This window comes from Zea mays, chromosome 7 (genome assembly GCF_902167145.1).
Source record: "Zea mays cultivar B73 chromosome 7, Zm-B73-REFERENCE-NAM-5.0, whole genome shotgun sequence".
NCBI lineage: Eukaryota > Viridiplantae > Streptophyta > Magnoliopsida > Poales > Poaceae > Zea > Zea mays.
In genome coordinates this window covers 97,073,652-97,088,787 of record NC_050102.1, presented here as the reverse complement: position 1 = coordinate 97,088,787, position 15,136 = coordinate 97,073,652, and the positions used below count along the sequence as shown (strand labels likewise).

General features: G+C 44.9%; 2 protein-coding genes across 3 annotated transcripts; one reads left to right on the top strand and one right to left on the bottom strand.

Moving 5' to 3' along the window:
- Nucleotides 1–2,398: 2,398 nt before the first annotated feature.
- On the bottom strand, nt 2,399–4,417 carry LOC100191970 (uncharacterized). The gene has a single exon (NM_001137394.2). It carries the CDS (start codon nt 4,254–4,256, stop codon nt 2,868–2,870), a length of 1,389 nt encoding a protein of 462 aa, NP_001130866.1. The 5' UTR covers nt 4,257–4,417; the 3' UTR covers nt 2,399–2,867.
- Nucleotides 4,418–6,717: 2,300 nt separating this feature from the next.
- Nucleotides 6,718–10,362, top strand: LOC103632603 (uncharacterized). 2 transcript variants are annotated; one of them, XR_556056.2, is made up of 5 exons: nt 6,718–7,117; nt 7,470–7,619; nt 7,736–7,852; nt 7,929–8,013; nt 8,723–8,776. XR_556056.2 is itself a non-coding variant. In XM_023300617.2 (5 exons), the coding sequence occupies exon 1, from the start codon at nt 6,939–6,941 to the stop codon at nt 7,107–7,109; it is 171 nt and encodes a 56-aa protein (XP_023156385.1). In that variant the 5' UTR covers nt 6,872–6,938; the 3' UTR covers nt 7,110–7,117; nt 7,470–7,619; nt 7,736–7,852; nt 7,929–8,013; nt 10,170–10,362. The 2 variants fall into 2 exon arrangements, 1 of the variants encoding a protein (XP_023156385.1); XM_023300617.2 differs by lacking the exon at nt 8,723–8,776 and adding an exon at nt 10,170–10,362 and having other exon boundaries at nt 6,872–7,117.
- Nucleotides 10,363–15,136: the final 4,774 nt, after the last annotated feature.

Below are 15,136 nucleotides of genomic sequence, written 5' to 3'. Positions count from 1 at the left end.
AATTAAAGCCCCCGAAGGAGTCAACCACTCCTTCGAGGCCTCAGGGCTACACCCGACGAGTGTGCTCGTGCGCACCCCTCGGAAAACAGACACGTCCTATCTCTCAGAAAAGCAGCACGCCTGCGGGCCAGCGGCAGAGCCTCCAAACAAGTACCAGAAGTACTTCCTTGGAAGGCTCGGGGGCTACTGTCGGGGCGGTAATTAGGGACACCCTGATTACTCCCCTAACAAACGCACTCAGAGGAATAAAGGACGGAACTCCCAAAAGGTGACAACAGAGCCACCGATAATAAAACCGAGACGTCCCCTGAGGGTGTCCCACCTCGAGCAAGGCCCCACCTCGCCCGAGGTCGACACCACTCCCTCTGCTTCGCCCGAAGCCGCCTCAGCCCAGTCCGTCTCTCCCGAGCCGGCCTCAAGCGAATAGGAAAAGGGCACTCGAAAACAAGCGGGGGAGGTGCATTTAATGCGTATGCCAACCCGCGCTGTGGAAGCAAAACACAGTAGCAGACAAGACAACAATCACGTCCAACACAGCGGTATGATTACGCCTACATCAAATTGTGCGCACACCGCCTGACGCCCTCCAATGGGACGCCTAACGCGACAAACCGAGCAGACGAGCCTTCGGGCGCAACCGCTCTGCCTTGCCCGACCCCGGGCAAGTTCTCCATCTTGCCCGAGCTCGACCTCGGCCACCGACTGTGCCGCAAATCCCACATACAGCCACTCCGCCCGATTGTAGTGCACGACTTAGTCAGCGCCTCGGGAAGACTTCTGCATCAACCAAACAGGGACTCTGATCTCAATGAGCGCTGCAGGGAATCTCGACGTCATCACGCGCCAGGACGATGACGCACCCTGTAAGCAACCTTTGGCCCATACCCTGACGCTGTTTACAGCCACTACGGCATGGGCGGCCTCTGCCTTAGGGGCTCGGGCGTACGGACAAACCCTCGGCCCCGGCATTCTACGTAGAATCAGTTAGCGCGAATCTACTGCATGGATCCCCGTCACGTCATACGCCAGGACATCCCTCCTCGAATACAGGACCCAGCTTCACTGCGGACGCTTCCCTTGGTGTATAAATAGGGCAGTGGTCCCTCCACGGGACAGGAGGACACACGTAGACGAGTTCTTGCCTTCTCACTCTATCTTAGATATCGGCACTTTCCTCAATCACTCTAGGGACTTGGGGACTGCCCCTCTCCCACTGTGCTTGTAAACCCCCCACTACAGGTACCACGGTGCGAGTAGTATAAGCCTCATCCCCTCTGCTGGAAGTAGGGCCTCGAGAAGCCCAAAATAGGATAAACGCTTGTGTCATCTCGCGCACAATCTAGAGCCGGCCACGCGGCACATTACTTATTGGTTAAGGACTCGCGGTCCAAACACCGACACGAGTGTATAGCATGTCCCTGGAACTAGGGGGAGAGACGATTTCCCTTGCGTAGAGGCAAGAGTAGAGGGCATCGTTGTAGCTTTTAGAGGGCTACTGTCTCCACTATCTGAGAGGAGGGGGGACGAGATGGGAACCGTTGAAGATGGTCTTAGGCTATCTTCAGCAGACTCCTTATCTTCCTTCATATCTCACTCTCTATTTAAAACTTCATTATGCAAATAATACAATCCACGGTGCAAACAATACTTTACAAGACCGTTTACACAGCCAATTGGAAATAGATGGCCTTACCGGTGTCCGTAGGAGACAGCCTGGGTATGCCAGGACGTGTTCCATGTGCTGCGCCTCTGAACCACAATTGAAGAATCAAGTCTCAAGGCGCAGACATAGCATGGTCCAAGATCCAGAAACCGAGGGGGGGCTACCTCAGGAAACGGCCACGATCATAACTTGGAATGCAATGCAAGCTGGTACAGACACTAGACAGGCACGGTGATATTCTTTAGTCTTTACTCCTGTGTAAACGTAGCAGTAGCAGACTAGCAGCAAATGCATATACGAAGATTGAGGAGGTTGGCTGAGCAGGTGACTCCGATAAACTTCTCATACATAGCCAGCATTAGGCTGTTCATCGATAAGGAAAAACTTATTCTAGCAAAGAACACTCGACAAACCGTCTGAAATGGCAATCAGCTGTTTGACATGATCACTATCAATTACCTCAAACTTCCATTTAAAGTAATGATAAGAGAACACAAAGATAGCATCACTTTACATGATAAAAAAAAAGTAAAGGGGTGTTTGGTTTATAGGGACTAAACTTTAGTCCCTCCACTTTATTTCATTTTAGTTCATAAATTGATAAATAGGGAAACTAAAATAGAGTTTTAGTTTCTATATTTAGTAATTTTGGGACTAAAATAGAATAAAATGGAGGGACTAAAAATTAGTCCCTAGAAACCAAACACCCCCTAAGTTAAGAACAAATCAGAAAATGGGAATGAAGTAGGAATATGAATAAATTGATCATTGTCATATACATACTGGTTTTTCAAAGAGAGAGCCAAGGTGCCACAGCAACTGAAAATACAGGGGTACCAGTACCACATGGCGTTACCAGCCGTTCATTAACATTACAACGTCATGAACACCAAGAATCCACAATCTTGACAATGCAAGCAAAATGTAATGGACATAATCTTGAAACAAGTGTTCATGAATTAAAGCAAGGATCATCATCATATAGTTACCGTGATAGGGAGAACAGAACATCCCGTGAACAACCAGACTATTGAAGCATGAACTCTCCAACTGGATAGACAGCCACTTGTCAACACGAAAATTCCAACCTGACTCAGGCAGGTTGAATGATCAATATCTCTAAATAACTGAAAGGCATCCAGACAATCACATGGGCACCAAGCTGAACACCAGAAGTTGCCATTAGCCCGTATCTTCATCCCATTTATCCATGGGTGTTCACAGCCTCCCATACCAAATTCTTCGGAGCACCACCACTTGTAGCGGTCCTGGCCTGCAATGCAGCAGCCCTGAGTGTCTTCCATGTAAGCACATTTGCACCCCAGAATGTGGCTGCAGAATAAGTGAGCCCATGCTTCTTGCAAAGGTCGCGGACGGCCGGTGCAACCTTGCGAAGGTGGCACCGAGGTAGGCGGGGAAACAGATGGTGCTCAATCTGGAACTGCAGGCCACCGTGGAACCAATCCATCCAAGGAGAGCACAGGATGTCGAGCGTGCCTGCCGTCTGCTTCTCAAACCAGTCATTGCCCTTGGGTGGCCCGACATACACGTCGGACGAGAAGTGGTTCAGGCAGAATTGGACGTGCTGAATCCCGCAGATGGTGAAGCTGAAAAGCACAAACGCGACCCTCTCCCACCAATTCGGCAGGGAAGCCACCAGCAACGGGTACCAAGCCCAGAATGTGGCGACCCCCGCGATCTCAAGCAACCGCTGCGGCACCCTCTTCTCCGTGAGAACGAACAGGGCGGACTGCGCGAGAAGATTTATCCTGGCGATGCACATTACCGGGTAGAAGGTCCAGTGCTGGTAGCTGATGAAGAATTTCGAGGCGGCATCGAACGCCAGGGTCCGTTGGTAGAAGTAGGACCATATGTTGCCGAACAGCTTGGGGGAGACGGCAAAGAGCGGCATGTGCTGGAGGTCCGGGTCATGGTCCAGGCTGTTGCAGGCGATGTGGTGCGTGTTGTGGTTACACTTCCACCAGGCGATGCTGAGGCCGGTGAGGCAGTTCCCGGAGAGCACCTGCACGACGCGGTCGAGGACCGGATGGCCGGTGATGCGGTGGTGGCCCGAGTCGTGGCCCATCCAGCCGGACTGGATCCAGACGAAGCCAATGAGACCCCCCGCGAGGAGGTGCGCCCAGGCGCTGGCGCATGCGAGGACGAGGTACAGCGCGGCGTAGAAGAGGACGGCCATCAGGACGAGCTGGACCTTGGGGGTGGGGCCGACGCGTTCGAAGAGGCCCGCGGAGGATAGCTGCGCGAGGAGGCGGCGGTAGTCGGCGGACGCGGGGGAGACGGCGTAGTCAGAGAGGCGGCCAACGAAGAAGCGGCGGAGGAGCGGGCGCGCCGAGGGCGGGTGGTAGGCGGCGAAGGCGTCGGTGGCGTCCTGCCCCGCCAGGGTGAGAAGCGGGAGGTCGCCGCCCGGGTGGTGGGGGAGCCAGGGCGTGACGTCGTACACGTCGCCGGAGATGGAGATCCAGAGGTCGTCGGCGGAAGCGTGAGCGCGGAGCTCCTTGGAGGAGATCATGCGCACGTCGCCGGCGCCCGCGGCGTCGCCGGGGGCCGGCATTGCATCGACAGAGGGCGGCATTGCGCGGCCGTGGCTCGGATGCGCCTTGGGTGGTGCTGATTTGGTAGGGGGAGGCGGGGAGGATTGGGGAGAGAGAGGGAGATCGGATCTTGAGGTGGTGGCGCCGCGGCGGTGGCGGCGTTTTATTGCAGATTTGCAGGTGAAAAAAACGAATATCCGTGCGTACCGCAAAAGGACCCAAGGTCGTCTCGCTGTTTGATGGGCTGCCTGTTCGGTGGTCCATCCAAACCGAGCGCGCGGGTAGCGGGTTACGGCCTGACTGACGGCTGACGCGGTTAGCTTTGGAGAGGAGCAAAGAAGACAAGCGTTGTTTTCGTCTCTTTTTCCCACTGCATTGCATGTCGCACTCCCCGAATTTTTTGCATTTTGGTCCTTTATCGGAAAAAAAATAATGTTTGGACTCTAGAAAATTTTAATGTCAATTTTGGACCTTTTGCTCAGCGCCATAGCCTATGGCACCGAGATAACATAGCTCGGCGCCATAGCCTATGGCACCGAGGTACGTGCTGCGCTGGCACAACTCGAACGTTGTGGCGCCGACGTGGCACCAAGCTTGGCGCCAAGATCTATAGCGTCGAGCTCGATTATATAACCCAAAGCTGATCTAGTTTAGTCGATAGAGAACAAGGCTTTTAACCTTGTGGTTGTGTGGGTTCGAGCCCCACGGTCGACGTTCAATATTTTTTTTGTCTTTTCACTGATTTATTTTTTTGTTGTTCAGATTTTTCGTTTATGAGTAGGTCTCGCATGTTATTAGTGATAGCTGCGTTATTTAATGTCTGTTTAGATTACACGTGTATTCATCTTAATTTACATGTGTTAAGAGTAGTTTAGTGTGGATTTTAGTTTAAATTTCATATTAATCCACTTCAACATACATTAACCGATGTGGGTATATATGACAATCTAATTAGAATCTTTAGACACACCTGTATTTACTCAATCCACATGATTAGATTGGGCCTGTCCAAACAAGCGCTCGTGCTACAGGGCATGGTGACTATGATCGTTCCACTTACTACTACTACGCTACAGGTGCATGCACGAATCCAATCCAACTAGATGCATTGCAGCTGTTGTGTGTCTGTTTGGCTCCATGATGACGTGCAGTGCAGACAGCAATGTAATAGATGATTTTTTAATGCCGCAACCTGGGGGCGGCCATATTTAACAGCAACATGCTCGTCCTCTTGTCTCTCTTCTCACATTAATACCGCCTCCATCTAAAAATAATAATTATACTCGCTCCGTCTAAAAAACATAACTATAATTATACTCACCCCGTCTAAATAAATTTGAACGGACAAATCAAGGATATAAACAAAAAATCTGGACAACAAAAAAAATAAATTAGTGACAAAGACAAAAAGTATTAAAATGTTCATCGTGGGGCTTGAACTCACAACTATAAGGTTAAGACTCTTGTGCTCTACCGACTAAGCTAGACAAGCTTTGGGTTATATAACCGAGCTCGGCGCCATAGATCTTGGCGCCGAGCTCGGTGCCACGTCGGCGCCACGACGGCCGAGTTGTGCCAGCGTAGCACGTACCTCGGCGCCATAGGCTATGGCGCCGACCTGTGTTACCTCAGCGCCATAGGCTATGGCGCCGAGCAAAGGGTCCAAAATTGACATTAAAATTTTCTCACTACACCATGACACAATTTTAGCGTCAAACAACTGACGGTAAAAATAGACGTTTTGCGACAGACAGTTTGTCACAAAATATTACCATCACACTATCTGTCGGTAGTTATTGTATTGGAGTCAACAAATCTGTCGGCAATAATGTCGAGCTATTGTGGCAGTCCATCTGTCGGTAAAACTGATTATGCGTGGCGCAAAGTCTGTCGGGAAAAGTAGCATCAGATCGTTTGTCGGTAAATGGATGTCACGATCCTATAGCAAAAAATAATTAATAACGAGCGTGAGTACTACGTAGGAATCGAACATTGCCCAGTTTTAAAAACTGGCGCCGTGTCACGTACGTCCCGAGTCACGACCTAGCTAGCAGCAGGCGGCGGCGATTGAGTCACGCGCGCGGGCGAGCAGGCGGCGGCAATTGAGTCACGCGCGCGGGCGAGCAGGCGGGCGAGGCTGGCGTGGGCGAGTAGGCGGCAGCGATAGAGAAGGGCGAGGTCGGCGCGGGCGAGCAGGCCGGCGCGCTGTCGCGTGTGTCCCGAGACCTACCAGCAGCGGCGTCGATTGAGAAGGGGGAGGCTGGCGCGGGCGAGCAGGCCATCGTGGGCAAGCAGGTCGGCGCGGGCGGGAAGGCCACGACGAGGTGCGGGCGGGCGGGCTGCTGGTCATGTATGGAACATTGTCTTTATCTGATTCGTAATGAAATAGGGGTTGTTCCCCTTTGTAAAAAAACAATGCTGCATGCTATATTTTACACGATCCATCGAAGATATCTAAATATCGAAATGAGTTGTTATGGAATGAAAACAGAACAGAATTACGTCTGTTGCCGGCCCACAGACCATAGGATTGTGGCTGCCACTCACCACGGCCCATTCAGTCGTAACCCTAGCAGGCCGCCACGACCACGAGGTGCATCCATGAGAGGAGATCGAAGGAAACTCCAATTCCAGTCGCCCCCATCCGTTGCTCATCTCACCAGAAGTGAAGCCGGAGGAGGGAGGAAGGAGATCACGAGCAGCCGGAGCCGGAGGCCGAGAGGATGAAGACGTTCGACCCGTGGCCGGTCTTCTTCCACCGGGAGTGGAAGCGCAACTGTCCCTTCCTCACGGGGTTCACCATCACCGGCTTCATCATCACCAAGATGACAGCCAACTTCACCGAGGAGGACCTCAAGAACTCCAACTTCGTCCAGGAACACAAGAAGCGCTGACCAACCGGGTGAGCCCCCCAATCCGTCCGCTTCTAGATCTCGCCCCCCTGGCTTATGCTTATATGCGATGCCGATGACGCCAAGGGATGCGGCGCGATGTTTCCTCGATCTATTAGGGATCGATGATGCCACTTGATTTATTTTTGGGGCGTTTTACGGCCTAGCCTAGCCTGTTGACTTATCATAATTCATAACACCTTTGATTGATGCCACTGCTGTTAGAATTTCCATGTTCCCCACGCCACCACAGTCGTCGAAGGGCACCAATGAACTATATCTGTTACCAAACAATTTCTTTTTAACTGTTAATGCCAACAATCATCTGCTGAGTGTGACTCATTTTTCCTATCTTATTACCAGAAACATTTTTAGTCTATTAGCTCAGCGGGAGCTCTCACCTCGAACAAAAAAACAAGCAAAAAATCTTTGGACCAAACCTCCAAGACTTGATGCTTGTCCTATTGAATCGAAATTTTGGGGCACCTATGCTCAGCATGATCTCCTTTCTTGGTAAGTGGTCTTTTTTCTTACCAAAACAAGATGCATATTTACGAGTTGTTTTTATAAAGTCTTAAACTGTTTGCTTTACTTCAATTTTGTCATCTTTTTTTACCCTTCTTTTACAGGGCTGAAGCAGAGTTCTTGCATTGGTGGATTCCCAAAGATTGCCCTCTCACGCCTTCTTCGAAGGCAACTATTGCAGCTGCATTTAGTACAGATGGGAGAGTACTTGCATCTACACAGTAGGTTAATTAACTAGCTGAATGTATGGTCTATAAATACCAAAGGACTTATAGACTAACTTGGCTTTATCCCCAGTGGTGACCATACTGTCAACATAATTGATTGGCAAACTGGGAAATGCTTGAATGTACTGCTTGGACATCACCGCACTCCATGGGTGGTACATTACGTAATCCTTATTGTATTTTGTTTCCTTATGTGCTTAAACCACTTACAATTAAATACACAAATATAATTTGTTCATCATGGTTTTTTAGTGATCAACAGTTTAAACAATACTAGTTTGTCATACATGTTTTTTATGCTGAATATTTTTCTAAATTTATATTTTAAAAGGAGACACAAGTGTCTCAGATCTGATGTATACTAAGGAAAACAATACATTTTGACAAACAGTGACCAATATATATAAAAAGTGTGCAAAGAGGCCCTTTGATGTCATCATCATCCTCCAAAATTACACTGCTTGTTGGAAATTGAAACACACTGTTTGCTGGAGATTGAAAAACGCACCGCATATTTTCCATTTCACAACAAATTTATTAGTTAAGGAAAGCATTATAAAGAGAAGCTAGAGATTTGTTTCTCCATTGGAAAGTACATTTGTGTTAGATTAGTTAAGGAAAGCATTATAAACGTCTCCTATAGCAAAGTTTGATGGCTTTAGTCTTTGTTTAGATGGCTAATTTTTTTTATGTTGGAAAGCTAAAATTCGACCAGTACATACATTCGAGTGGCATCGACCCAAACACCTTATTAGTTGTGCCTGCTTATTAGTACCACTGTATCAGCTAGTAGCACGTGCGTTGACATTAATCGGATCAAACTTGTTAGCTAAGTAGCAACCATTTGTTTTCCCTCAATTTCAGCCGCCGATGCCTCAGTGGGGATTACATGCTCCGCCACCTCCACCTCCACCTCAGGTTATTCAATTTAGTTAAGACTTGTCGTTTGTATCAACCTAATTGTCAAATCTTTACTAAACTTGATTTTGTAGGGATCCGGGGTCATGGGCCACAACACGCCACCACCGGTCATACCAGCACCAGGAGGAGCTTATGCTGGGGAGGGAGCTTATGCAGGAGAGGTTAGTTTGAGAAACAATTTGTTTGAATAGTCGTTATACATGTAACCAATGCCGTTATTAATGTCATCTTGTTTTTAGGATCCAAACCCGTTACACGACTTCGTCGACCAGTTATTGGCTTCTGGAGGTAGTGGACACAACTCCAACGACCCCAATGTGTGATTAAGTTAGCTTTGTGCCGCACTGTGTTGTAATAAACTATTTGTGGACTTTATGTTTGTATGGACTATTTGTGGACTTTATATTTGTATGGACTCAAGTTTTATGTTGTGAACTCAAGTATGAATTTTCTGTTATTGTATGGAATTTCTGTTATTGTATGAATTTTGTATGAAATTCTGTTATTTTTCGCATTTTTTTCAATTTTTTTTGCTCTGAAATTAGTAATTTTCGGCGGCCCACCTGGCCGCCGAAAATAGAGATTTTATTTTCGGCATTTTTTATTTTCGGCGGCTTGCTGTTTGGCCGCCGAAAATACGCTATTTTCGGCGGCCAGGCCCTGGCCGCCGAAAATTAAGCCTTATTTTCGGCCAGGTTTTTTTGGCGGCCAGACACCGCCGAAAATAAGCCAGTTGCCGCCGAAAATAGCTTATTTTCGGCGGCAACTGGCTTATTTTCGGCGGCGTCTGGCCGCCGAAAATGACTGTACCTGCTGTAGTGTAGGAAACAGCTAGCAGCAGTACTAGTAGATAAATGGCTACTTTGGTTGTTGATGTCCTTGATGACTTTAGAGGATTAATCAGTTGTCCATGGTAGTTTCTTTGTGATTTTATTCACATGATAAGCATTAAGCAATCTATAAAAATGTTGTCAGTCTGAGCAAGAGGTTAGAGCATCTGTCCACAGATTCTTTATGCAAGAATCAGTGTTTCTGTTTTGTCTATCTATATTTAACAACAGATTCTTTATATGTATGGAGAAGTCCGTTTTTGTTCCTGCTGTCCATGATTCAATTGGGAGTCTGTTTCTTGTCGTTGTTATGATGACCGCGATTCAGTCCATGATGCCTTCGTTATGATGTTTAGGATTCAGTCCATGATACCTTTGTTATGATAAATTTTCTACCCGCTCAAGTTATGATTCATGTTCTATTTCTTTGTAATCATGTGCATTCAGTACATAAATATATGTATTAATAAACCTTTATTGCACTTTCAGTTTGTATTTTCTGTTAGGAGTTTATGGACCTGCTGATAAAGTAATTGATATATTATCAAACTATGTTGTAGGAAGAGGAGCTGGAAGCAAGGATCAGATTGCTTGAAGTGTGAAAAAACGATTACTCGCATGCATGGTAGCTGTTGGCGTAACACCCAACCGGTGGAGAGAATTTAGTTTGCTAGATGAATCGTTATACTTTTGCATGTAATAGAACTGAAATATCACTTCAAAATTTAGGAAACATGTATGCTATTATTTTTATATGTCCATCACAGAAAGCGTGTTTTAAACAAATATATGTTGGAATCCAAACATATATTTTGAGCTACATATTATTCAAGTTTGTCCTGCAATTCTTTTAGTAATCAAATTTCATATATTCTGAGCTACATATTATTTAAGTTGTCCTGCAATGTGCATCATAATCAGTTTATTATTTGTTTCATTACCATATATTTATATGCATGTATTCTTTTTTTAAACTGCACATAGGGAATACCATCAGACAATCTGTCGGCATATAGACTTTTAGCGACACACAAGCCGTCGACATAAGAATATGTCGGCAAAAGTCTGTCCGACGGTAAAGATATGTCTGTCGGCAAAAATATAACCATTGCCGACAGATAGTATGTCAGTACATCTATGTCTGCCGGTAAAGATTATTGCCGACAGGACTTTTGCCGACACACATTATATGTCGCTAAAACTCTTTACCGACAGACTGTACGACGCTATTTAGGTGTTTTACCATCAGACAGTCTGTGGGCAATAATGTGTCATGGTGTAGTGTCTAGGGTCCAAACGTGATTTTTTTCTAAGAAAGGGTCAAAATACAAAAAATTCGGTCGCACTCCAATAAGAATCTATATTTGTACGATACTAGTACAATCCTTTTCCATACACGAGTTTATACTTAGCCCTTTTCGTTTACACCAATCAAGATCTAGATTAGTATGGATTGGAATTAAATTCATGTCACGATTCATGCCTTAAAATAATCCAAGTCTACTCAAATTTTTTTATTCGGTTAAACCCATCATGGATTATAACCGAAGGGTTTGGAAATTTTTTAAACTATGAAAGGCATGGATTCTATCCATAACTCATTAGTTATGGAACAAATTCATAAAGATATTGCACAAGTTTATATTAAAATTCATGGATCAAAAGAATAGCTAGCTTTGAGAGATACATGGATTAAATGGTGGATTTAATCCCACCATGGGATTGGGTGTGACATATGGATTCACCTAATCCAGACCTGGATTAAATCCATGGTGGGATTTATTCCCTTGTAACCGAACAAGACCTTAGGCGTCGTTTTGTTCACGAATTATAACATTCGGTAAACACTAAAACCATTACCGTTTTCATATTTTTTATCGAAAACAAAATCGAAAATGGTAACTACGGAAACGGAAACGATATCGGTATTTCGGAAACGAAAGTTTGGTGCGGAAAATACACTGGTAACGGTCGAAATCTAAAATACGATCGGTAAACATATCAAATTTCACAATACAACAAAGTTGACAAAAGATCACAAAGACCACAAGTTCACAATTCATGATATAACAAGTTCACATTATAACAAGTTCACAAGGATCACAAATTTATAGTATAAAAAGTTTGCAACGATCAAAAGTTCACTATATAACAAGTTCATAAAGATCACAAGTTCACAGACTCAAAGTTCACAATTCACAATATCCACTCGATCTAGCTGACACGGCATGCTTACTCATGAAATATTTTTTCCTCACATAAAAAGTTTTTTCACAGCCTCACATGAAAAAACCCTAAAATCTAGTATGTGAAAAGGCAGATTGTCGGCTCTCTATCATTATATATTACTAATACATAACATGTGCATAGAAAAGAGTGGATTCGTTCGAGAGACCAAATTGTTAATCACAGCTGCCTTCCAACACCATCTATCCCAAAAAATATTAACGCGTCCAAAAAATACAAAAATAAGTAATCATTATCTAGAGACATACAGGCGATGCGAAAAAGCACATGCTGGAAAATTTCGAAAAAACCAAGACACAATTCCGGAAAATTCCGAGACACAATTCTGGAAAATTCCGAGACACAAATCCGGTAATTTCCGACAAAAACCGGTAACTGAAGGAAACGGTCGGTAAAACATCACACCGATTTCGATACCGATTTCGATAGAAAATTCTGAAAACCGATTCCGTTTTCGAAAAATACCGTTACCTGTGAATCCGATCGAAAAATTTCGAAATCGGTTTCCGAAATACCGAAAATTTTTGAAACTGTTTTCATCCCTATAAATAACAATAGTAATGATTTACATTTAAGTACCAGCGATAATATAAAGTCTGAATAGACCAATATCAGTTTCTAGCATTATGGTTGAACTTAAACAAACATGACATCATCGGTTATCCATTACATTACTAATATTATATGAACTAAACAGCACCTTAGGCTCACATGAATACACGGTTAAAAAACTGAGCTGAACCAAATATACACTCACGTACACCCTACCTTATGATCGCCTTTAAAAGAGTGAGTTTGACTAAAAAAATTGAAAGTGATGAAGGTATCACAAACGTACCATTATCGAGGGGCGCATTTTACCATAAAATACGCCATAAATTATTAAAATAAATCCAAAAAAACATGAGCATATGTGTCAAGGACGTAAACTCAACGCGACTCCAATAAATATATTGGTTGGGCGAAAGATGACTGCCCCTCGCTCAGTTCATTTATAACGAGAGTAGAATAAATTATGACGGAGGAAAATCGAAGTCTACTCCAATCAAGCAAAGGCCCTAAAACGGAGGGGCGTCCAAGTCAGACGAATGATTTGCCGATTCCCGGTGCGGCCATGTGTTACACCTGGTTTTGAAAGGTAAACCGAATGCGAACCATGTATGTGTCAGGATCAGAACTCACGTGCATATCACGATTACATAAATGACTCATCATAGCACAATGCTTCGAATATTAATAAAGAGTAAGTAATAATATTACAAACTAGAGCCATTAACATAATATAAATCAAAGTGCACATAATAGAAACATAGCCAACGTAAATAAACCTACCACAGACAGCTGACTGAGGGAGGTCGCTAGCCTAATCCTCGAACTCGTCGAAGTCCTGAAACTCCTAGAGATCCGTCTGGATGCCCTTTTCTTCTTTACCTAAGTATTGGTTGCACCAAAGGCAACCTCGTGTTTTGTGAAAGTAAGGGTGAGTACACATCAACATACTCAGCAAATGTCCCGTTTGGCTGAGGTGGACTAACTTTATGTAGAGTTAGTCTAAAAACATGGTGCTTTTACTTTGTCAAGTTTTATTCATTAATATAAGCCAAGTTTTATCATCAATCCTAAGTTATCATCCCAACGAGTACCTCCTCATAGAGTAAATACCAAAATCCCTAGATAGAAACATCATTAATAGAACCATCATAATCATCGTGACCAAATCCATAAATAGAACCATAGCATCTCGAACCATTTGTATCTCTAATCAAAGAGGATCCTAAGGTCGCTCTTAACCGTGAGCACGACTAATATATCAGTTTTATAACACAATGCAGAGGTTGCTTTACCTATGAGTCGTGATTCCCTTTCTGCCCGAGGAGTGCTATTCCCCATTGATCACTTCCTAGGTGGTCTGGCAGGGTATCACTACATGGCCTTTCCCTAGGGTACTCACTATGCGAATGTTGGAAATGACCACTGCATAGAGACCATCTAACGTATTTAAACCTATAGCCTCCACCCTAACGAAAAAGTCGTGGGACGACGGCCGTACCTAGATCCCCGAGCGAGAATATAGGAGCCATAACATATGCCTCCGTCCCCAATGACCAAAACCAACACCCAACACAAGACGTCCCTAAATACTTGGCCAAGGGCATCCCATACCATCTTCATGGTTGCACTGTTTTCCCGAATGGTCTCTCAACGAAAAGGTCCTTACGGAGAAGTACTCGGGAAACAGCCCGAGCCCCCTTTAGTGTCACAAATCCATCAACATTTCCAGAACAAAAACATCGCATCATTATTGTATCTCATCATGTTCATTGATTAAAGTAGAGCACTAGCATAAAGCTAACTATAATAACCCAGAAGGTAATCAAGGACAAAGTAAATAGAAGACTAGTTGATCCTTAGGTTTCAAGTATGTAATGCGGGGAAATGAATTATCATGTGAATAGGACATAAGTAGGCCAGAGGACACTTGCCTTTACAAAACAGATGCTGAGAGTCTTCAATCTCGTAGAACTCGAAGAGTTTGTTCACTTGGTCGTCGAAGCTTGACCATTGATTCCTTGAAACTCAGGAACAGATCGCAATCTATTCGCGATGCGTAGCGAATACAAACAGGCACAAATAAACAAACATATACATGCATAAGAACATTACACCATACAAAGGAAAACATTATAAAAACATGTGATAAAAAATAGAGATCGCTTCTACGGTCACGCGAGGAAAAGAAACGCGATAGTCGGAGCTACGATCGAGAAGTTATCGCATTTAAACTAAATAAGTATTAATTAGAATATTTAATTCGAAATAATCATATTAATAAACATTTATCATAAGCGAATTAAGACTACTACTTAGTTTCGATTAATTTTCTACTTGAATAGCATGAGCGATTATAAGCAAAGCAATTTAAAAATGCGCGTGAACAGCTCGACGACGGCGAGCACAACACGCTCGCATAGCATGTAAACAACACGCACGACACGTGTTAACCGCACATGCGAACGATGCACGAACGACGCGCGGACACACACGACTTGCGTGCGGACGACGTGCGATACGCGAAAACAGCGTGTGTGACAGACACATGTGAACGGCGCGAACAACACGACGTCATGCGTGAACAGCAAGCAACAACACGGGAACCAGACACGTGGTACGAACGCGTGAACGAACGACGACGATGAATAAATAGCGCGCGAATGACACGCGAAACAGCACACCACCACGTGAGAAACAGCACGCGCGACAGGTGGGAAAATACTAATTA

What these genes read in the sequence shown, in the direction of transcription:
- LOC100191970 (NM_001137394.2), bottom strand. Translation starts at nt 4,256, where the DNA reads ATGCCGCCCTCTGTCGATGCAATGCCGGCCCCCGGCGACGCCGCGGGC.
- LOC103632603 (XM_023300617.2), top strand. Translation starts at nt 6,939, where the DNA reads ATGAAGACGTTCGACCCGTGGCCGGTCTTCTTCCACCGGGAGTGGAAG.